This window comes from Ursus americanus, chromosome 10 (assembly GCF_024610735.1).
Source record: "Ursus americanus isolate L20-20 chromosome 10, mUrsAme1.1.p, whole genome shotgun sequence".
NCBI classification, from domain to species: Eukaryota; Metazoa; Chordata; class Mammalia; order Carnivora; family Ursidae; genus Ursus; species Ursus americanus.
In genome coordinates this window covers 59,412,641-59,435,550 of record NC_142136.1, presented here as the reverse complement: position 1 = coordinate 59,435,550, position 22,910 = coordinate 59,412,641, and the positions used below count along the sequence as shown (strand labels likewise).

General features: G+C 50.8%; 1 protein-coding gene across 6 annotated transcripts in view; it reads left to right on the top strand.

Annotated features, from left to right (window-relative positions):
• ATP7B (ATPase copper transporting beta) overlaps window positions 1-20,031 on the top strand; it is a 72,375-nt gene extending 52,344 nt beyond the window's left edge. For 4 of the 6 annotated variants that reach the window (XM_045796879.2, XM_045796878.2, XM_045796881.2 and 1 more), the window contains 12 exons: window positions 4,576-4,703; window positions 4,818-4,972; window positions 5,188-5,322; window positions 8,180-8,374; window positions 10,523-10,705; window positions 12,016-12,184; window positions 13,352-13,495; window positions 14,679-14,821; window positions 16,189-16,392; window positions 16,493-16,610; window positions 17,088-17,190; window positions 17,738-20,031. In XM_045796879.2, the coding sequence (XP_045652835.2) occupies window positions 4,576-4,703; window positions 4,818-4,972; window positions 5,188-5,322; window positions 8,180-8,374; window positions 10,523-10,705; window positions 12,016-12,184; window positions 13,352-13,495; window positions 14,679-14,821; window positions 16,189-16,392; window positions 16,493-16,610; window positions 17,088-17,190; window positions 17,738-18,011 (1,951 nt within the window). In that variant the 3' untranslated portion in view covers window positions 18,012-20,031. The remainder of the gene's footprint in view (window positions 1-4,575; window positions 4,704-4,817; window positions 4,973-5,187; window positions 5,323-8,179; window positions 8,375-10,522; window positions 10,706-12,015; window positions 12,185-13,351; window positions 13,496-14,678; window positions 14,822-16,188; window positions 16,393-16,492; window positions 16,611-17,087; window positions 17,191-17,737) is intronic. The other 2 variants (XM_087865158.1, XM_087865159.1) reach the window with 2 other exon arrangements.
• The last annotated feature ends 2,879 nt before the right edge of the window (window positions 20,032-22,910 follow it).

Genomic DNA, 22,910 nt, shown 5'->3' with positions numbered 1-22,910 from the left:
CCCCTCCCTCTGTTCCTGTGCCCAGGGACCCCTGTCCTTTCTGTCTGTCCCAGGTCTTGGGTGATGGGAGTGTCTGTTACCTCTGGTAACGCTACCCCCTGCCCCTTCCTGTTGCCACTGCTCTGTCCCCTACAGCACTGCTGCAAGGTCTTCACTGGCCTCCTGTTTCCAGCCTTGTCTCTTTTGAAATATCTTCCCACAGTCAAACCAGCGATCTCTTGGAAGCACAGATCTGCTTGTCTCCCTCTGTAGCTGGAGATCCTTCAGCGATTCCCTGCCATCCTTAGGGTGAAGTCTGTGTGCTTAGTGCACACGTGGGACTCAGCGTCTGCCTCAGCCGCCTCTTGGACTCAGCCCCTTGTGCCAGCATTCCTCCATCTTGTCCCGGCCACACCCCACTGGCAGCTCCCAGGAGGAGGCTCTCGGGTCTCCCCTCACGCCTTTCTTCTTCCCCTTTGCCTGGCCGCTTGTCCTTCAGGGCTCAGCTTGGGGGCACATCTCCGGAAGCCTTTCTTGTTCCCAGGCCTGCTTGGCTGTTTCTCCACTGGCCCTGGGACACACACGTGGTAGGTGCTCAGATGACTAGTTGAATGAATGAAAGGACCACGAAATGTTCAAAAAATCACCCCATGTTTGTGGGGGTGACATCCAAGGGCCTATACAACCTGGTCCCCAGTCTCCTTCATTGAAGTCTCCTGTGGTAGTGGGGAAAACAAAGTTACAGACTTCATCTCAGTAGTGGCTGTTCTGTTCTGAGTTTTTGTCTTTTTACTTTGTGTCAGATGAGGAGGGAGAGGAGACAGGAGAAGGGTGTGGTAGACAGACTACTGGCAGAAGCTCTTGCAGCAGAAGACATGCTAGGGAAAGCACTGTCTCTCAATTAAGTGTATTTCCGCACCGTGGTGTTTCAGGGGGATGGAAGCTTCTGAAGAAGAAGAAGACGACTGGGAATTCTCTGGAAGGAGCCACCTTGACCCGCATCAAGTGCTGTTCACCTTAAATTAAACTGTTGGGACTTAGAACAGTATGGTCAATTCAGATCAAAGGGGAAATTCAGCTTCAGATTAAGCAGAGATTGGCATTGCTAAAGGCTTCTTAGAGGGCACCCAGTTAATTGGACATGGGTGCCAATTTCTTGAAGAATCCGCATAGAAGCTAACCTTCTAAAGCTTAGTAGTTAGGTTCTGCCATTAGCCCCCAATGCCCCTTCACAAGTGAGCAGGTGCTCCTTCTCTTGACAGGCCTCTCTTGCCAAGCGAGGACCTGGTGTGATGGGAAACTCCTCCAGGTTGTGTAGACAGGCATCAGAGGGGCAGGGCCCGGGCATCTCCATCACTGGGAGACTTTAAAAAGCAGTAAAGAATATTCTCAGATTATGGAGAATCCTCCTTTCCTCCTGTTCTCCACCCTGCCCCCAAACAGATTTCCTCATATCTACTCCCAGCACTCGAGACTTCAGGGCACCCCTCTTTTTCCTACCCCGTTTCTTGTCTTGTGGCCATTACTGAACTTATGTACATGAGTCTGCTCGTAGCTTCTGAGCTGTCAGCCTCCTGAGAAGAAGGCTGGAAGGAAGTCCAGCACAGTGCCTGCTACGCAGAGGCCGTCACTGGGGAAAACATCCGTTAAGTGGAATTCCCTGGGCGCTCACCATATGCCGGGCACCGTACTAAGTACTGAACGTGCATCATTTCCGTTAATCCTGGAATAAAATCCCCATTGAAGAAAGGCGGACACTGTGGCCTTGTACCAGGATTTGACCCAGATGGCACCACTGCCCTGTGACTCACCAGTGCCCTAACGAGGGCTCTGAGCTCCCAAGGTCAGGGCCTTGTCCCTGGCACCTGGCGCACACAGTGGCTCCCACGGCACTGAGCCCGTATTTAGTGCACCGGCTGGAGCTGCATGTGCTCCAGCCTTGTAGGGAGGGGGCAGCACGGGGCACCGAGCTGGACCTTTGGATACAGACAGACTCGCGAATCCTCATTTGCAGGGGATGGTTCTGCACAATTTTTTCAAAAAGAAAATTTTGATGTAAATATTTACCATCTCTGTCTGCACATTTTAGTTCCCAAGTTTTACACATTTATACACAGCAGTGTTTAAAGGAACGGACGTGTAGGTTCAGTGTCATGCCTTTCTAAGAAATCCTGGGTTTTTGCTCTAATGGGGGTCAGTATCACTTACCTCACATATTTTTGGGAAGATTCAGTGAGAAAAAAGCATGTACAAATCTAGCACAGTACATACACCCAGCAAAGGTCTGTTTGACCTTCTCACGTTGATAAGGCAGCGTATTGTGTATTTTTCTCCCTGGTAGTTTGAATGCGGTCCTTGTAGAATGAAAGGAGCGTGTAAGAGAACCTCAGAGCCTGCTTGTCTCCGCTTGTTCATGAGGGCACTGTTATAAACAGGTGACCCTTGAACAATGGGGGCCTTAGGGGCGCTGACCCCACACAGAGTCAAAAAACCAAATATAACTTCTGACTCCCAAAAGCTTTACTAATAAGCTACCGTTGACTAAAACCCTTACCAACAACATGAACAGTTGGTTAGTACCTATTTTGTATGTTATTATAAACTGTGTTCTTAGAATAAAGTAAGCGAGAAAAAAGAAAATGTCAAGAAAATCAGAAGGAAGAGGAAGCCTATTTCTACTTCTGTATCGTATTTATTAAAAACCCACCTGTCCCCGCGTGGTGCAAACCCCTGCCATTCAAGGGTCGGCTGTATACAGTGTGATGTGTATTTGGCTCCTGTGGCGTTTCCCTGGCGGCCGCCGTCTGGCCGTCTCACTGTTCCTGCCCTTCCCTCCTCTCCCCCACCATGTGTGTCTGTCTGTCTGTCTGTCTCTGGTCCATCCCCCGCCCAGCATCCAGTCCACATACACCTACGGCTCTCGCACGTTCCCGTCTGACCCCGCTCCCTCTTCTGTTTTCCCCATCACAGCACAACTTCCCGAGAAAGCGTCCGGAGCTGCTGTCTCCTGGCTTCACATGCTCTCCTCTCCTCCCGCCGAGCTGCTACCTCCACCAGCTTCTGAAACTGCTTTTCCCCCACAGCAGACCTCTTCCATGTACCCCAGCTGTTGTCGGGTTTATCTTCGTTTCCGCCTCTTACCAGCATTCCCCCTGCCCCCCAGTCTCGCCATTGAAAACTTTCTGTTTGTTTTCTTGTTTACGCACGTGTGGCTGACCTTCACGGAGGTACAAAGGCTTAGGTGCAGAGTGTGATGAAGTTTGCATATCTGGAGGCTGGGCTGGGACGCCTGCTCCCCCACCTCGCGGGCCCCCCTGTCCTGTCTACCTAGGCCGTCACAGGCCGGCCCCAGGGCTTAGTTCTAGAACTCCTTCTCTTGGGGCGCCTGGGTGGCGCAGTCGTTAAAGCGTCTGCCTTCGGCTCAGGGCGTGATCCTGGCGATCCGGGATCGAGTCCCACATCAGGCTCTTCCGCTGTGAGCCTGCTTCTTCCTCTCCCACTCCCCCTGCTGTGTTCCCTCTCTTGCTGGCTGTCTCTCTGTCACATAAATAAATAAAATCTTTAAAAAAAAAAAAAAAAGAACTCCTTCTCTTTTCCACCTGCACACCCAGGTGAGCTCGCACCATTTCCTGGCTGTAAGTGCCGTCAGTATTTGGACAGCTCGTGGGCTTGTACCTCCAGCTCTGCCCTCTCCTCTCAGCTCCAGTCCCGTTTTCCACTCCCTGCTTGACATTTTCCCTGGAAGTCAGATAGGCATCCCAGACCCACCCATCCTTATTTCGTCTCTTCTCCTTCTCTTCTCTCGCCCTCCCTCAGCTGCTTCTGTACACTTGCCTCCATCTCAGTAACAGAACTTAGAGCTCCTCTTTGATTCTCTTCTTTCCATATTTAGCCATTGCCGTCTTTTGCTTGGGCTGCTGCAACAGCCCACCTCTTCTCCCGGCTTCTATTATTGTCCCTGCCACCCGTTCTCACGCAGCAGCCAGAGACATGACTTGAAAATGTGAATCAAATTATGTCACTTCCCAGTAAAAACCTTACATCCACAGCCCATACTCTGCTCCACAAGTCCCGACGGGACCTGGACTGCCTCCTTCACCTCCTGGTTCTCAAAGACACCCTGCCTGCCTGCCTTAGGGCCTTCGCATTAGTTGGGTTTTTCCCCCTTGAACTCTCTTTTGCCTGTATGTTGGCCCCTCTTATCATCCAGGTCTCAGATCATCTTCCAAGTGAACCCTCACTTCCCCCCAAAAAAGCCTTCCAGTCACAGTGTTTGCATCCTAACACTTATTTAATACCTGGGACTCTCTTATTACCTGTTTCTTCTGCAGAATTTGTCTTCCTGAGGATAGGGACTTGGCTGTCCTCTTCCCAGCTATATTCCCAGTGCCTAGTACAGTGCCTGTCTCTTAGTAGCTGCACAATAAATATTGGCTTGATCTGAAAATGAACAGATAAAATGAATCCTGCTCCTTGGTGTAAAGCAAAGAACGTGTAACAATCCAACACTTTGTCGAGACCCAAGTCGGGCGGCAGACCCAGAGGGTTGAGCTCCAGTTAATCGCGGTGTGTGTAACTTGAGTGGCTCTGTTGCAGAGAGGAGCAGGTACCCATGGAGCTGGTGCAGCGGGGTGATATCATCAAGGTTGTCCCCGGGGGAAAGTTCCCAGTGGATGGGAAAGTCCTGGAAGGCAACACCATGGCCGACGAGTCCCTCATCACAGGTTAGGTGGCTTGTCTCCTGTTCCCTGTGGGTGGGTATCACAGGCGTTGCCGGGTCACGTGAATGCTGAACGGGGCTGGGTGCATGACGGTTGATCTCTTTTCTCCACCTCTAGGAGAAGCCATGCCGGTCACGAAGAAACCGGGAAGCACAGTGATCGCAGGGTCTATAAATGCACATGGCTCTGTGCTCATTAATGCCACCCATGTGGGCAATGACACCACGTTGGCTCAGATTGTGAAATTGGTGGAAGAGGCTCAGATGTCAAAGGTAATGAAGAAAGTTAAAAAATAGCAAAACGTCAGGTTCCTCATTTAGAAGTTATTCCGAGAGTTTCAGAGACTCAGGCAGATTTTGCTGAGTAGAGGGTGATTAGTAAGCGTGTTAACACGGGGCCTCAGAACCCCAGTGATTGCCCGTGCCCGTGGGGACGTATTTCTTTGTGGATTGTAATTTCCCATGGTCTTGGTGTTTTATTTTCATAGGCACCCATTCAGCAACTGGCTGACCGGTTTAGTGGATATTTTGTCCCATTTATCATCATCATTTCAACGTTGACGTTGGTGGTATGGATTATAATCGGTTTTATCGATTTTGGTGTTGTTCAGAAATACTTTCCTGTAAGTTGAATGCTTTGGGCAGTACGGTTGCTGTGTTTTAAATAATCTTTTGCCATTAATCCTATTCTCTCATATCTTAGATTCATTGGGCTTTAATTACCCATTACGTTTATTTGCTTGCTTCACTTATTGGCAGCAAAATCTTAGCCAAGATAGGACGATCAGTCATTCTGTTTCTGCAAGTTTTTTAAAAAACTTTGCCTTCTAGTTAAATAAGTTCCCAGACACCGTTAGCTGTCAGTTGTCATGCCTGAAACATTTGCATAATGTGACCTTGGCCATTTCTGGGGTTATGAGGCCCATATCATAGGTAATTTCACAGTTTTGATGGCACGATAATATCATTTTAACAGATTTTAAGAAAAATATGTTTTTTGCTCTCTGTGTCTATCAATACTATCTTCAACCTTACAGCTTCCCGGGCAATGCTAATAGATCTTTAATAATAAGTATTTATTAAACATATATGAGACAATGGAATATACTTTCTTGAGATAAAAAGTAGATGATGAATATTATCTTAGGAAATACTGTTTGATCGAACTTCCAAAAAAAGTGGAAAGTACAAAAAAACCCTTTTCTGCTTAAGAAGTAGGAACTATATACAACAGTAATTCTCAATTGGGGGTAATTTTATTGTCCCCCGAGACATTTGGCAATGTCTGGAGACATTTGGTTGTCATGACTGGGGAGGGAATGCTACTGACATCTAGTGCGTAGAGACCGAGGATGCTGCCAGACATGCTACCAAGCAAAGGACAGCCCCCCACAACCAAGAATCATCCGGCCCCAAATGGCAATAGTGCCGAGCTTGAGAAACCTTGACGTACGTCAACAGGGAATGGCCCACTGGAGTTGTATCTGATAACTGCCCAATGAATGGAACAGGGTTTTACCTACGGTTTAAAGTATCTCCTACTTCGCCAAGTCAAATGCCTGTTTTACCTTAGAGTCACAGAATAAGAAATTGTAAATATGGAATGGATAATTTTTTCCTTTAAAAAAAATGTCTACCCATAATTAAAAGCGTATCTGAAATTCTTGGGGTGCATGTCATTTACGAAGATGTCATCTTCTCTCTCAAATTTCCTACCCTAAAATGAAAAATATCCAAGTGAAACTCTTGCTGACATCTAAGGAGACCTCAGTGCTTTGAAGAGTAACCTGTGACTGTATTCCTAGAATTTGCCGGTGGCTATGACGGCACCTGACTGCCTCAAATTTCTGCTTTTGCGGGAGAGCAGCTCACTGGCATGTGGCTGTGGGAAAAGTCATTCCTAAACAAGTTGGAATATGGGGCTTTCTGCTGTTCCCTGCCTTTCCATCTTACTTTGGCTTCTTTTGTTTTTATCTGCAATGTCAGGGAGGATGCCGGCAAATGAGGTACTGCATGTTCCTTTGAGATGTTCTTACCACCCTGCTGTCTAAGTCATTGTAGGGAGAGGTTCATGGCGTCCTCTAGAAGTCCACCCAGTCCCACCAGAATGCCCATGTTATTTTGATGAGAATTACTGTTTTTTTTTAAATCACATTATCTTTATCTCTAAAAATTCCATTATGTCTTAAACACGCTGTCCCTCTATCTAAATCCAACTGTTTCTAATCAAAGTGAAATGACCCTTTCATAATACACCTTACTTTAGAATTCTGCCTTTCAAAATCAAGGAATAAAGTGTAAATGGAAGCTAAAGAGATCGTGGTCTGTATCCTTGATTTAGAAAACATACTGTAATTAAAGTGAATATAGTGTCTCCTGACTGTGCTCTAGAGACACCCGCCATTTTGCAAAATAAACTAAGATAAATCAAGATGTCAGGATGCAAATAGTAATACCCATGTGTTGCCAGGTGACTGGAAAGGGGACCCATATTTTGTTTGTTTGGGGTTTACAAAGAAAACAATAGTGAGAAATAGTAGAAAATAAAGATGGCTCTAAATCCCATCCCTAGGAGTAACAATTTTTTGCACTTTGGGAAACCTCTTTCCAGTATTGTTGAAAGGCTGTAGAGAGATATGGTCAGATAATTTTGCACTAATTCAATCATAACATGTGCCATTTTGTACTTGCTTTTTTTATTTAACGTGTTGCTGGTATCTTTCCATGTCAACAAGTATAGGTATACATCATCATTTCAACAATTGCTAATATTTCATTATGCACATCATACCCACGGTTTAATTCACCAATTCCCTATGGGGTGTCTCTAGGTTTTGAAAAAAACGCTGTGATAAATATCTTTGTGTCTTTTGCCAGTTGTATGATTATCACCTTAGGGTAGATTCCTTGGAGAACTATCATTTTTTAGAGGTTTCATAATAATGATAAAAATAATAATAAGATGTAATACTGTTAATAATGTAATATTGATAATGTAATAGTTACAATTTCTTAGACCCTTCTCCCATGCCAGGTATTGTACAATGTATATTTATGTGTTTTATGTATTTATATGTCTATAGCCCTTACAATAACCAGTTGGGCGTTACTGGTATTATTGTCCCCATTCTGAATGTGAGGGAGCTGACCTGCAGAGACATTAAGGTAGTGTCAGGGCCAGGACATTCTGCAGTCTGTGCTCCTTCCCCTAGCAGGGAGTCGTCCACGACTCTCTCCTCTCGTCGTGCTTCTCTCAGAGGAAAGCCTATAGCATCGTGTTGGAGCACTGGGATGGGGATCGGTACAGTGAGCCATGTGATAACACAGCACTGTGCAGAGGGGACTACACGTGTTTCCCAAATCCCAGCGCATCACGTGTCTCAGGTCCCGCTGCCACGCTGAAATGCTCTTATGTGATTTGAAGTCGGTGTGATTCCTCATTTAACCCTCAGCCTGCCTTTATCTCCTTCCTCTTTGCAGACCCCCAACAAGCATATCTCCCAGGCAGAGGTGATCATCCGGTTCGCGTTCCAGACCTCCATCACCGTGCTATGCATCGCCTGCCCCTGCTCTCTGGGCCTGGCCACGCCCACGGCCGTCATGGTGGGCACCGGGGTGGCCGCCCAGAATGGCATCCTCATCAAAGGAGGCAAGCCTCTGGAGATGGCCCACAAGGTTGGCCCTTGCGCTCCTGGCTGTCCTTTGAGGTCTTGGCTGGAACAACTCCGTAGCTGTTACTATGTGATTTTTTTTGAAACTGAAGAGAGTCTATGGGAAAGTAGTATCTGTTTAAATTCTGTATTAAGAGGAAAAACCTGGAAGAGGCTTGAGGGCAGCCCTGTTAATAAAACAGGAAGCCAGCAGGGACTGGGAATGATAATAGCAGGAACAGCTCACAGTTACAGAATTAAATATGAAGTGATTAATCTCAGTAACAGCTTTTTGAGGTCGGCTTTATTCCCGTTTCTCAGATGAGGAAGCTCAGCAGGAGGAGGCGCGGGGACTCGCCCAAAGGCCTGCAGCTAATTAGCGGCAGAGCGGGATTCACACGCAGGTAGTTGGCTTGGAGAAAAGGACCGGAGCACATCCATGTGATTTGCCGAGGAACCCCGACTTCTGGGAGTAGAATAGTCAGAAATCGTTTATGGAGAATCTTTGGCCCAACATGTCCATCCCTCAACTTTCCATCCCCCCTTTATTTACTTGGTGTTTGTTGAGCATTGACTGTGCGTGGGTCGTGTGCAAGGCCCCGGGGATGGCCATGGGCGTCCCGTCAAGGAGCTCACAGGTTAGTGGGAGAGGCAGATGTGGAGGAAGTAAACCACAAATCTGTGAGCGAGTGCGAGGCCGGGAAGACAGTGTAGCAGAGACCTAACCTGCATTCGTGGATGTTGGCCCAGGGGTGAGGGGTGCACAGGCAGGGAAGGAAATCGAGAGGTTCATCTGGGACCAACCGGTTGAGCTGGAGTTAGCCAGGCAGCAGAGGCTGGGAAGGATGGTCAGCGGCAGGAACAGCCCGGCCACCTCATAGACCCCGTAAGATCAGGGACTGTGAACTTCTTCTCACCACTGTATCCCCAGCATCTTGCCCAGTGCCAGGCACATTGGAAGCCCTCCATAGTTATTGACGGAATGAGTAATGAGGAACTGAAAAAGGAAATCATTGAGAGGGAGAGAGAAACTGACGGGAGGTGAGGCTGTCGAGGGAGGAGGGCAGGGAGAGCGGCGCCTGGAAGGGCCTCAGAGTTTGCGTCAAGTCTTCAGAACTTAACCCAAAGAACAACAGGAAGCTGAGGAGGGTCTGAAGCACCCACAGGGTGGGACTGGGTTACTTGTCGGGAAGATCGCTGTGGCTACAGAGTGCAAGGATGGACTAAAGGAGACGGGTTATTGGAGGAAGAGCAGTTATGTTGCAGAGACCAGCAGTCAGCATCAGAACGAGCCGAGTGCTGTTGGCTAAGTGAGGGCGAGCCGTGCCTGTGGGGTAGTCTGACCACAGCAAGCAGCTGGCCTTATGTAGGGTTTGGGGAGGTATGGAGTTCAGGGGTGGGTGGGCTCTGGCCATGGACACAGGTACCGACTGGCAGAACGCAGACCCATGGGCACTGCTGGAAGTTGCCATTGACCCAAGTGGGACGGATGGAGAAAATGGCCCTGGTGGTTGCTTGTTATGATGGCCAGGGAACGCTTCCTTTCTCTCTTGTGCGTGCTCTCTCTCTCTCTCTCTTTTAAAGATTATTTATTTATTTATTTATTTGAGAGAGAGCATGAGTGGCAGGGAGGGGTAGAGGGAGAAGCAGACTCCCACTGAGCATGGACCCCAATGGGGGGGACTCGATCCCAGGACGCTGAGATCATACCTGAGCCAAAGGCAGACGCTTAACCAACTGAGCCACCCAGGTGCCCCTCCCTTTCTTGAACCTGGAGTGCGAGCTCCTTATTCTCAGTAGGCATTTGCATTTAGGCCAGAGACACGCTGTGCACAGGGAGACGGGGGGACTCCCAGAGTCCTGACACGAGAAATCTGCATGGTGTCACTTTCCAGAAGGTGGTGCCGTGCCATTTCCTGTCAAATTGGAGTGCCGGTTTCACCCTCATGAAGATTAAGTCACAGTGCAGCCTGTTTCGGCTAGACAGAAAGGGAAACCGTGTCTTTGTCGTGGGAGTGGTTGAACCCGGGATCAGTTGTAGAGGATTGTGTTAATGGAGGGGTGTTGTTACCTGCTTGAGCGAGGTTGAGCGGAGTTCTGCCTCAAGATTGTGTGGGCCCTTATAGACCCTCTGTCTGTATTTGTGGTCACCAAGATGTGGTTGTCTTGGCAGATAAAGACCGTGATGTTTGACAAAACTGGCACCATTACCTACGGGGTCCCCAAAGTCATGCGGGTCCTCCTGCTCGTGGATGTGGCCACAATGCCCCTCAGGAAGGTTCTTGCTGTGGTGGGGACTGCAGAGGCGAGCAGCGAGCACCCCCTGGGCGTGGCAGTCACCAAGTACTGTAAAGAGGTATGTAGACCTGGGCACTGCTCGTCCCTCTCCCTCCCCCCACCTCCCCTCCCCCCATCCTCCCTGCCCTGGCTGGCCTCCTCCTCAGCTCTCACCAGCTGGGCTGGAAGCCTCCAAGCGCCTTCCTCCTCACATGCCTCTTCTCCTGCTGCCTCTGTAACCTGGGCCAGCTGCGTTGCAGGAGGCCTTGGCTTGCGGGGCCTGGGAACCCCTCAGCAGGCCCCTGTGGAGCAGGTGGGGATGTCGCTCTCAGTGATGGGTCCCTCGTCCCATTTCCAGATCATCACAAAAGCGACTGAGTGTTAACAGTCACTTAGAGAGCGTGTACTGAGCCTCTGTGCTCGGGACAACAACAACTGCTAGGGTGTGAACTCCTGCCCCCTGGGAGCTGATGGTCTGGTGGGGAGGACGGATGTCTATCAATCCAGTCCTTAATGAGCGCTCAGTGCAAAGGGGGCCCAGAACTGAATGGGGGATTGGGGTGAGGCGAGGAGAGAGCCCCTCGACTGGGACACTGAAATGGAGAGGCAATGGAGAGGTGAGCCGAATGCCCAGCGGATTCTTGGCAGTTAATGGGGAAGCGTTCATCCTTCGACCTCTCCAGATGAAAGTCCTGTTTCGTTTTCTGTTTTCAGTCTTAATATAGAAGCAGCAGGATGTGCCAGAATATTGCTCTGAAAAATTTTAAACAGTCTGGGCAAATACGATTATCAGTAAATGTAGAAAGGTGATGTGGATGCCTTGGGGCAAAGCTGACAGCTCTCCCTGGGCAGGGAGTCTTCCAGAAATCTCCATGGGTGATTTGTGCAGGGTCATTCAGACCGCCATTTCCCCCTCTCTTGTGGTGTTTCAGGACAAATGTGCTCTGTCATCCCTCCTGTGCTGTGTAGTTAACCCCGAGTGAAGCAGCTTCTCATGTCTTCACCTGCCTCTGCCCTCGACCCCCAGGGCCTGTAAATGGGCAGTGACCTCTTGATAGCCTCCAGGCAGCTTTGTTACCGTCTGCCTGTTCCATCGTTCTCATGAAATAATTTGCAACATAAAAATAATATCTTTCCTCTTTTTGCTCCCCCCACATCCTTTAATTTGAGGCATTTGCCGTGAACTGCTCTCCTCCTTTCTAGTCTGCCTCTTGTCCTGTGTCGTGAGGCATCCATTTAATAATTATAACGTCTGCGTCAGATGAGAGAAAGAATTGCTGAGTTATTAGTCGATCTCCTCGCCTGCCCAGCCCTGCTTTCCTCTCAGCTCCCGGTAGGCGCCGCTCTCCCCTGCCTCCCCCTCACGTCCCCTGTCTCCCTGCTTCACAGGAATTGGGAACCGAGACCCTGGGCTACTGCACGGACTTCCAGGCAGTGCCGGGCTGTGGCATCGGCTGCAAAGTCAGTAGCGTGGAGGGCACCCTGGCCCACAGCGAGCGCCAGCGGAGCAAACAGGCTGCACCCCCGAGCAGGGTTGGCGGCGTTCCCGAGGAAATAGGTATCCCTGGCCCTTGTCTCTCTGCCCGGCCTGCCATGACCTGGGCCCGGCTGGGTCAGTTGGTGGCGTGCCAAACCAGACAGCACCAGGCGGGCACACCGCCGTGGGTCCCCGGCTGTGGCCAAGGGGTGGCTTCTGGCCGGGGCGCCGCATGCCCACCTTCCCCAGGAAAGCCTGCCGTTTGTCCATCGTTGTGTCCTCTGATACTTCCAAATCCTGATGCTAATGGCAGACCGAAGTAGTATGTGGTACTGAAATTCATAGAGCATTGCTTCTGTGACCCAATCTTGAGTCTTCTCTTTCTTATCCCAAGTCAGCCTTGCTTCTCTAAGCTACAAAGGGGACAGATGGGAATTCTGATTTTGCTCCTCCAGTCTCCCTCCCGTGCTGTAGAAACCCGATGGGATGTTGTATTTACAGAGCTAGCAGCAGCAGGGAAGGCAGATGGAAGTGGTCTGCCTGAGCCAAGAAGGGGTACTGCTTGGAGTGGCAGCTGCCTTTGAATGCGGCTTTTCCGATTCTTAGGATGGCTTGCTAGCCATCGGCGCCAGAGTGTGGAAACCCTCCCAAACCAAAGCGCCCGTGTCTCATGTTTTCTCTTAAGTGCGCTGGGCTATTGTTAGAAGCCATCTGCTACCTTCTAGCAATTCAGAACCCCGGCTTGACCCTTCCATTTAGCTGCCAGGACTGGCCTGTGTGGTGACCCCTGGGTTAGCGGCACACATAGTGAGAAGGCGACGGGAAAGGCCCACCTGGCCTTCTAGGAGGTACAGCTATAAACATTTCATGGAAGTAGACCAGTTATTCGTATGCACCTTGGGTCATCCACACCCAGCTTGTTGCTTCTAATCTCTGCAGAAAAGGAGCCAGCAGATGCCTCTTAAAGGCAAATTCGGACGCTGTCAAACGTTTAATATGATTATGATGTTTTCGCACACACTGCATGTACCTTTTAACACCCCGTTTTGATCCACCCCCCCCCCACGTTCACACGTTAATTACTGCTTCTCTGGTCCTTCAAGGATGGTGTTAGGAGAGGTGCTTGCTAGTTACAGTATTTCAGAACAGCTAAAGGGACTTTTTGCTGTTAGAAGGATTCCATGGTTTTTAGTCTTTTCTCACAGTAAAATTGGACTATTTGGGGGTAACCACAAACTCTTTGAACAGATGCGACCCCCCAGACCTTCTCTGTGCTGATTGGGAACCGCGAATGGATGAGACGCAACGGGCTAACCATTTCCAGCGACATCAGCGACGCGATGACGGATCACGAGATGAAAGGCCAGACGGCCATCCTGGTGGCCATTGACGGTACCACCCCCCCCCCACCTTCTGCTCTCAGCAATGGAGTTTCTTGGGGATATGTGGCAAAAATAGACTTTCTCCTTTTTTTTCTCCCCCCAGTAAATCTTCCTCTTTGTTAATTTAAATTCTGTGTTCCAAAAGGCTGCCTTGCCACTTCTCACTTCATTCTCAGTCCGGAGGCCCTCTCTGCTGTGTCCGTCCTTCCCCCAGAGTGAGGTGGCTCAGCCTCCTCGGTCTTGGAATCCTCCCCTGCCTTCGCCGTCACTGTCTGCTCTGTCCAAGCCAGCGGTTCAGTCGCCCTCCTCCTCCATTCCTGCACGCACAGCGGCAGCTCCCTGTCCGGAAGGTTCAGCCATAGCGTCCTAAGTCACGAGATCGCTGCCCCTCCACGGAGCTCCCCAGCATCGCGTGTGTCTGGGCCTTTACACCTCAGATGATTGGAATCTTACTTTGCTGATGGTAGTTTCTGTTTATAGAAGTAAAACCATATGCAGACAAATGATTCTTATTTTTAATGCTTCAACCAAATATGTCCTCTCCCACTCTTTTTTCCTGCTCGTACGGCCATGTCCTTTCCAAAGTCCTTATAAACCTGCAGTCCCCTCAGCTCCTCGGATTGGAGCCAGCTCTGCTGAAGGAGCGATGCCCTCTGTCACACCACTCCCCCGCTTCTGCTCTGCCACCCTCAGTCCCTAAATGCCTTCCTCCCTCACTATCTGAAGATTCACGCAAACAAAAACCCCCCAAACAAATGCTTTCTGTAGAGAGAGAAAAAGGAAGGACTGATTTTCTGTTTGGACTTTCATCACTTTTCAGTAACATTTATTGTATTCATTTTCTTTCTCATATCTTAATAGCTAACATGTATTGAGTTGTTATTATTATGCCAGAGTGCCAGGCACTCTGCAAAGTAATAGATGTTCCTTGCAGAAAATTGGGAAGATTCTGAGAGCTATAAAGAAGAAAATGCAATGACTCCCTATCCTACCCCTCAGAGAGCCACTGTTAACATTTCATATTCCTTCCAGACTTTTGTATGCATCTGTAAATGTAGCTCATTTTTAAAAAAACAAAATCAAAACCGGGTTATGTTCTATAACTTGGCGTTTTTCTGGTAGCACAGCCTCCTTTGCCCCTCAGGCTGCCCAGGGCTCGCCCTTGTGGGCTCATCCGAGGGTGTCTTCTGCAGGCGTGCTCTGCGCCATGATCGCCATCGCAGACGCAGTCAAGCAGGAGGCGGCGCTGGCTGTGCACACGCTGAAGAGCATGGGTGTGGATGTGGTTCTGATCACAGGCGACAACCGGAAGACGGCCAGAGCCATTGCCACCCAGGTGTGTGCCGGGGGCTGGGGGGCTGGGGAAATTGGTTCTAAGCTCCCCGGAGCAGTTTGGGGAAAAATAGGAAGCTCTAGCTTCTCACTCCACCTGCTCTGCTCCAGTCCAAGCTGTGCTGCGCCCACGGGAGACCACGGTGTTGCCGTTGCAAAGCTCACGTCCCCGGGGCCTCAGGACGGGCTGCTGCCCTGGAGAACGCAATTCCAGCATTCTCTGTTTCCGTCTTTCCAGTGGGGCAAAAACAAAAAAGATCATGGCTCAAGAGCTGAAATATATGACTTTTGGGCCTTTGTGTTAAGGGAACGATTTGTCCGCACAGCTGGGTCCCGGCAGGTCTCCAGCAGCGCTCACTTCTGAGTGTGCACCGTGAGGATGGCACCGCTGCATGCCTGCCCGACTCTGCACATGGCGAGGGCTCCCGCGCAAATTCTGGAAGATTACATACGCTCCCCAAATGTGTGTACACCGTATGCTTTTGAAAGTGAACTGCTTCTTACAAGGGAAGCAGTGGTACTTCTCTACGCGGCCTTCCTTGCTAATGATGGACTCGTTGAGTACCACCTCCCTTCCTGGTTAAAACTTGCTTGTCTGTTCAGCGAGCAATACTAAGCACCACCCATGTGACGGGCTCTGGAGAGGAATGAAGAGGGCGTCTGCCCTCCGGTAGCTCTCTGTTCTCGGGGAAAGTGTGGACCAGTGACCAGGGTTGAATTGAATGCCCGCTTCTGCAAGAGAAAAGTGCACAGGGCATGTGGGAGCCATCAACTGACCCCAGCGTGGCAGGGACTGAAGCCGCCTTCCCAGGGGAGGAAATGCTTGAGTCAGGAGTGGTCAGATGAGGAAGTCAGGGAGGGCTGGAGAAAGGGAAGCTGACGTTTCCAGGACAGAGCAGGCAGCATGAGCACTGCAGCAGTGGGCTGGAGAGCTGCAGGAAGGTGAACGGGGCAGACTCCAGCGTGGGCTGGAGGTGGGCAGAGACCAGTTCCAGAGGGGCCTTGGGAGGCAGACCGAGGAGTGTGGATGTCGTCCCAAGGGAAGTGGGTTCCCTGGGTCTTTAAGGAGGAGAGTAATGTGATGAGCTGAGCACTGTTTCGGAAAGACCACGGTGGGGATAGGGAGGAAGGTTGGGAGGCTAGGAGGTGGGCAGGGACACTAACACGGGGCCTAAGCCACTATGGAGGGGGGCACGGGGATGGTATGCCCTGGGATATAGGGTTTGGTGACTGACATCGTCGACTGGGCTTGATGCCGGAGGGAGTGGGGGCTTGGTGACTCGCAGGTTTCTGCTACTGTTCACTCTCCTTTGCCAATATCCGGTGTCGTCATGTGTTTGTTTTTTGACGACTGTTTTCCTTTCCTTTTAGGTGGGCATCAACAAAGTCTTTGCAGAGGTGCTGCCTTCTCACAAGGTGGCCAAGGTCCAGGAGCTCCAGAATGAAGGGAAGAAAGTCGCCATGGTGGGAGACGGGGTTAACGACTCGCCGGCCTTGGCCCAGGCCGATGTGGGCATTGCCATTGGGACAGGCACGGATGTCGCCATTGAGGCTGCTGACGTTGTCCTCATCAGAGTGAGCTCGGCCGTGTCTTCTCGCGCCTCGTTGTCCAGGTTATGGGAGTGGTGAGGGCTGGGGCGCGGAGCTCCTGACTGACCGTGCGTTCCTCCTACAGAACGACTTGCTTGACGTGGCGGCTAGCATCCACCTCTCCAAGAGGACCGTCTGGAGGATACGCCTCAACCTGGTGCTGGCACTGATCTATAACCTGATTGGAATACCCATTGCCGCAGGTAGGGCGACCCTGCCCCGCTGGGTTCCCTTCGACTCCAGCTGCCGGCCAGACCGGCTTCTGTGCCGGCTGCGTTCCCGCCCAGCTTAGAGAGTAGCCTACTCTCGCTGGCTGGCGGGGCAGCGGCGTTTTAGACAGAGCTGATTTTAGTATGTTCTCCACTTTGTAAGTCTCTAAAGGTAAGTGAAAGCTGCAGAGAGGCTCCCTGGGATTCCCTGTTCCCTTGCAGCTCCCCCCGAAACCCACGATGCCACCTGCGGACTGTCCCAGGAAGGCCAGGGTGGGTGGGAGACCCCAAGACAGCACCCCCCGGCCCAGCTCCGAGACCACCTCCTTCAGAGACGTGCGGGCCCATGGTCATGACGTGGCAGTGGGGGTTTCTGAGCCCCCCTAAGATGGAGCACTTCACAGGGGGCAGCCCAAGGTGAAGACCCTGTCCTCTGGGCTGTGGTGTGAGTGTCGTCCTTCCCTTGGCCAGGGGTCTTCATGCCCATCGGCATCGTGCTGCAGCCGTGGATGGGCTCGGCAGCCATGGCGGCCTCCTCCGTGTCCGTGGTTCTCTCATCGCTGCAGCTCAAGTGGTGAGTCCCTGGAGGCGGGAGCGTGCCCCGCAGGCGGTGCTCACTAGGCCTTCTCCCCGCACGCAGCCGCCCCTCGCCCTCTGCCCGTGGGCTACGATGGGTGGGTGCCGTGCGCGGGTGCCCGGCGCTCCCGAGGCGGGCGTGTGTAGTGACGCACCACGAGTGACTAATCCACACCTCGCAGCCATCGCGCGCTGAGCCGCTGTGGTTACCCTGCCCCCGGGCTGTTCATGCAAATGCCTCGCACACGTCCGGTCCTCGTGTCGTATCATTTTTCCTTTTTTGAAAAAGATGTTTATTCGTGCTCTCACTTAACCAAAGGTGACGGCAGCCTCTGTGTGCCAGGCATTTGGATGGGAAGTTTCTCTCTCAGGCAAACTTTACCTGAACCCAGGAGCTCGATACCCGGTCCTTTAAAATCCTCAAATCCATGGGGTTTCCATACTATATGTTGTTGAGAGACTTTGGTGAGAGCTCTTTGCCATCCTTCCAAAAAAAAAGCCTGTGCCCACACTGGCTCAAGTGCTCTTGGCTTCTCGCCTGGCAGCTACAAGAAGCCCGACCTGGAGAGGTATGAGGCCCAGGCCCAGGGCCGCATGAAGCCCCTGACGGCGTCGCAGGTGAGCGTGCACATCGGCATGGATGACCGGCGACGAGACTCCCCGAGGGCCACGCCCTGGGACCAGGTCAGCTTCATCAGCCAGGTGTCTCTGTCCTCCCTGAAGTCCGACAAGCTGTCTCGACACAGTGCCGCGGCTGAGGACAATGGGGACAAGTGGTCTCTGCTCCTGAATGACCGAGATGAGGAGCAGTGCATCTGAAAGCTCCAGGCAGGTGCGGACCCAGGGGTCCGGCTCCTCACCGAGTAGCTGGCCTGGCTTTCCTGGCGGCCGAGGCTCGGGCCGAGCAGGTGCAGCACCGGCAGCAAGATGGGCAAAGCGCCTCTCTGGCCTTGGGGACTTCCACTCCCTGGACATTCCTGGTCATCCCTCCTAGCATGTGCCACATCCAGATGCGGCTCCTGGGTAGCCCCCCACCCCCCGCATCCCATGGCACGGGCTAGGCGTCCCAACCTGACCATGCTGTCGGCCTGGGCTTGTCGGGAACCTTGCCGGACTCCTGGCAGAGGAGGGGACAGCCAGCCCTCCTCGCAGACCTCTGCTTTAGAGTTTGGAATGACTGCTTGTAGAATGAAGATCTCATCAGGACCAAAAACTTAGCTGGGCCTTTCCTTAGAACGCATGAGAAGCCTTGTGTTGGGTTCTTTCGGACAGCACCCACGTGCATTGCGTATCTGAGACCACAGTTTACCTCAAATACACCCCGTTGATGTCTGCTGGCACAATCTCTTCCTTTTCTGTTCTTCACACTGGGGCCACCCAGTGCCCCCCCACCCCTTGCCGGGTCTCTGACAGCGGGACTGTAGTGATCCCTGCTGCTGCTCTCAGGCGCTGCTCCCTGAGTCTGCCCACTCACACAGAGAGCACACCTCGCTTCTCTTCAGGCCGAGGAGGGCTCTTTTGTGCTTAGGTGCCACTTGGCCACGGACTCCTGGCTTCTCACTCCTCAGAATGGCGTGCCGTTGTGGACTGTTGTTGCCCTGGTGCAGTGAGATTCTCAGAGCCTGAGACCTGGGGAATCCTGCTTCCTGTGGGGTCCGGGCACTTGGGATGCTGGGAGGCCTGTGGTGCTTGAAACGGGCATCCCGTGGGGAGGTATGTGTGCTTGCCGGAACCGCCTTGCACACCTCCGGAAGCTTCAGTGACCTGGTCTGCTTTGTGACTGTCGGATGGTCCAGTAGAGTTCATGTCTGTGGTGCCCCTGGTGGTAGCCGAGTAAGAGGAAATCACAGTCAGTCTCCGGGAGCTTCTGCTTCTGCACACGGGGCCGGTGCCTTAGGAAAGGAGTCACCAAAGCTTCCCCAAGGGACAGCCTGTTTCACACTTTCAGGGGCTCTTTGTGATTGTGTGACATCAGAGGGGCAGGAACGGGCCGGTTTTATACGCTAAAGTTGGTAGTGATTGACAGAACCACAAGGGAGTACAAGAGTAGAAAGAAAACACATTTTAAGGTAGAGCCCTTATCACACACACACAAGATAGTTTTATTTATTGAGTATAGTTATTTTTCAGGGACAGTGTAAGCACTTTTTTAGGCTACTTATAATCTTCCCAACAAACCAGCCAAGTAGATACTACTGGCCACGTTTGACAGGCACGGCAGTAGGCTCAGAGAGACTAGGGATCCCGCCCAGGATCACACAGCCTGCACAGGCCAGAACGGGGAAGTCTTTTCTCCGTTACTGCTGCCGCCTGTCAGTTGGTAAGAATAAACGGGAAAAAGCCACCTGCTCCTAGAAGAGCAAGTCTGCCCGGTGATAGATTCATTGTTAGCGACTTGGAATGAAATTTGATCTCGGGGTCAACTCACCTTTCCCTCGGATGGTTTATTTCCATTTTTGCCTATAATTTCGTGTTGCTGGGTCTTACCTCCTACAATCCTGCGATGGGTTCCATTGTGTTCCTGTTGTGTTCAGTTTTCCTTTCCCTCAGTCCTCTTCCCGCTCTGTCCTTTCTTTATTCCTGGCTGCGCTCAGGAGTGTTTCTTGTTTTCTAACTAGGTTAATCTTTGTCTAAAGAATCTAATTGTATTGATTTTTCAAAGGCTTTTAGGACCATAAAACTCTTGTGTATATGGCCATGAAAATATTTATATAATTGTACAGAATACAACCTTTAGATGTTCAAGGGGTAAGAATTTTTTGAGTGTCAGATAAGAACAGGTCCTGTTTCCAAAACTTTCCATGCTGTATTAGAATAAACTTTATTTTTATTCATCTAATGGCTGCCTCTGTGCGTGTGAGAAGCATAATTGAGGCCAGTGCAACGCCACTTCTACAAGGGGATGGCTTTGCTCGGCCTCGTTGGGGGCGGAGAAGGGTTGGGTCTAACTGTGGAGACCACGGGGGTGGCCAGACCCTCTGATCTGCACCCCCAGCACCATGTGAGCCCCTCTCCTGTGTGCGGGGCCCGCCTCTGGTGTGTGGGGGAGAACTCTGAGGGCAGCCCCTGTCTGGGTACCTGTCCCACTGGGCCAGACACAGGCCTCGATCTGCCCCATTTGATGCACTTCTCTGCTTGACAGGAATTGTCAGCGGAAGGCTACCTCAGACATACACATTTTAATCAGGAGGGCTGTATTTTGGGTCCCTTGGCCCCAAAGGAGTGGGGCCAGGGGGCGTAGTAGAAATGTCTGGACCAAAGGGCTCTGCTGGGAAGGCTCTGTGGGCATCTCCGGGTGGCAGGGGGGCCCTGAGTGAGCTCCAGCTGAAGGTGAGGTGACAGGGTGATTCATCATCCAAATCGGGACGCTTTGAAGAGTGAAAGGAGGTGCTATTAATAATTATGCCAGGCCAACTGGCCTAAACTGAGACTCTCCAGGCAAACTGGGCCATGTGGTCACCTTCCTAAAAAGGGAAATAGACACTGCGAAGTCACGGACACAAACCGTTAGCACATCAGGATTCTGCCCTAATTGTAGGTTCCGTAGACGTGCCGGTGACCTATCTTTTATCCGATTTGGGATTTCTCCCCGCTCTGGCACACCCCGAGGCCAGCATTTCCCTGCAGAACCATGGAGGTGATCGTCTTTGTGGCTCAGCAGGACCACATGGGGAACCAGTCAGGGGTTTGTCCCACTTGCTGGTGCCCTGCGTTCCCTCCAGCGCACCACGTAGCGCTTCGTGCCAGGCACGCTTCACTGTTTCTCGATACCCACGTATGGGAATTTCATGCTGTCTGCATGTCCCCTTGTGGGAAGAGAGGGTTGATACCACTCTAGCAAGGGATTCCATTTCTTTAAAAAATAAATGTTTCTCAAACATGAGCAAATCTCCCTGATAACCATTCCACCAGAATGAAATCACGCACCAGAAGAAATCACAGTGTCTATCCATTCCTGGTAAGTTTTCAGTCTTAAGATCTTAGTGGAGCCTTGTGATGGGGTCACCTTTTAAGTAAATGGATACTAATTCTAGTTTTTTGGTAAAGACGGCACCTTCAAATTGTCATGTCAAAATATAGTCAAGTTGTTCTGCTAGTTTGCTAAGAAACCAAGATTAATAAAAGTGGCCTTTATTTTAAGAAAATCCAGCATAAACCAAAAAGCCCACGAAATAGGTTAATTAGAAAAAGATTATTTGAATTAGGGAAGGAGTTTTTTGTTTTTTGTTTTTTTTCCTTTAAAAAATTCACCTCAACAGGAACCTGGGTGGCGTAGTCGGTTAAGCATCCTACTTGTGATTTTGGCTCAGGTCATGATCTCAGGGTCGTGAAATCGAGCCCTGTGTCGGGCTCCACACTGGGCATAGAGCCTGCCTAAGATTCTCTCTCTCTTTCCTTTTGTCCCTTCCCCACCCCACCCCCAGCTTGTGGCAATCGTCTCTCTTAAAAAAAAAAAATCATGTCAATATTTCAGCAGGTAGATTTCCTGATGCATATAAAATTCTTCTTGAGTTAGAAGAGTTCTATTCTGCATACAACTTTTTCTTAAATTGCATCTTTTGTTTAAAGAAAACAGGTAGGGTATTCATAATACAAAGAAATGCTTTCAGCAAACAATCATGCTGACTCAGTTTCCCTTTGCCGATGACCCTGTATGTGGGAGCGTGCTGATCTGGCTTGGGGTGCACTGTGGAGCTGGTGGGAATGAAACGACTCTGCTTCCTGCCTTTTCACATACAACATGGGCAGGGACATAGACACCACTGTGTGGGTTTATTCCAGAGGGAGATGTCTGCTTGTCTGCCGCTTTCCTTTGTGTGAAGACAATGACAGCAGTCGAAATTAGAGGATAGAATTTGAGAATGTTAAATAATGCCACGAAATCCCAGATCTCCTTTATTCTATTCAAAAAAGACGAATAAACAGATGTGAAATCATCCATGGGCTAAGATGAAAACAAGAATTGATGGAAATTTAACATTTTTTTCCTCTGAAAAGGAAATGGCCGTTATTTCTTCTTACTTAATGTAAACATCATAACCGCTTATAGCAAAAATTTGAACATAGAGAGCTATATAAGGTGGGGGGGAAAGCACCCAAAAGGAAATCCCATGAACATGATTTTGTGGAGGGTGTTTGTGGGTAGATCACGCTGAGACCCCGAGCAAGCAAAGCCTGGCTGCCCCCAGGGGGCCCAGCTCCCCGATCTCCCGGTGCTGTAGTGAGCTAGGGATGATGGAGCTGTTGTGAACGCACAGATACCCAGGTCCCACTGAGGTTGGGAAACAGACAATACTCAAAGCCTGGGAGAGGAGGCCGCCAGCTCTGTGCGGGTGCCGCAGTGGGTTCTGTCTTTCCTGCTCACCCTGTCCTCACAATGATCTTGAGAACGATAGGCTTCAGTCTCATTTCTACAGATGAGGGGACCACGCTCAGGGGAGTCCCACTGACTGCGCAGGACACAAGGCTGGGAAGGGTGTTCAAGTCCATCTGTCTCTGGTCCTGCCAGGCTCACCTACCTCCCTGCAAAGATGACACCCGGTGCTCTCAGCAGGACAAGCTGGGCCTCCCTGGCCCCCCTGGCCCCTCTGGCATGCTTGGGTAAGAGAAGTGTCCTTTCACAGGACACTGTGTTTTATCTCCAGAGCCACCAGGTGTCTCTCTGACCAAAACAACCTTCTAGTCCGCAGCAAGATCCCAAATTCTCTTGATCTTTTT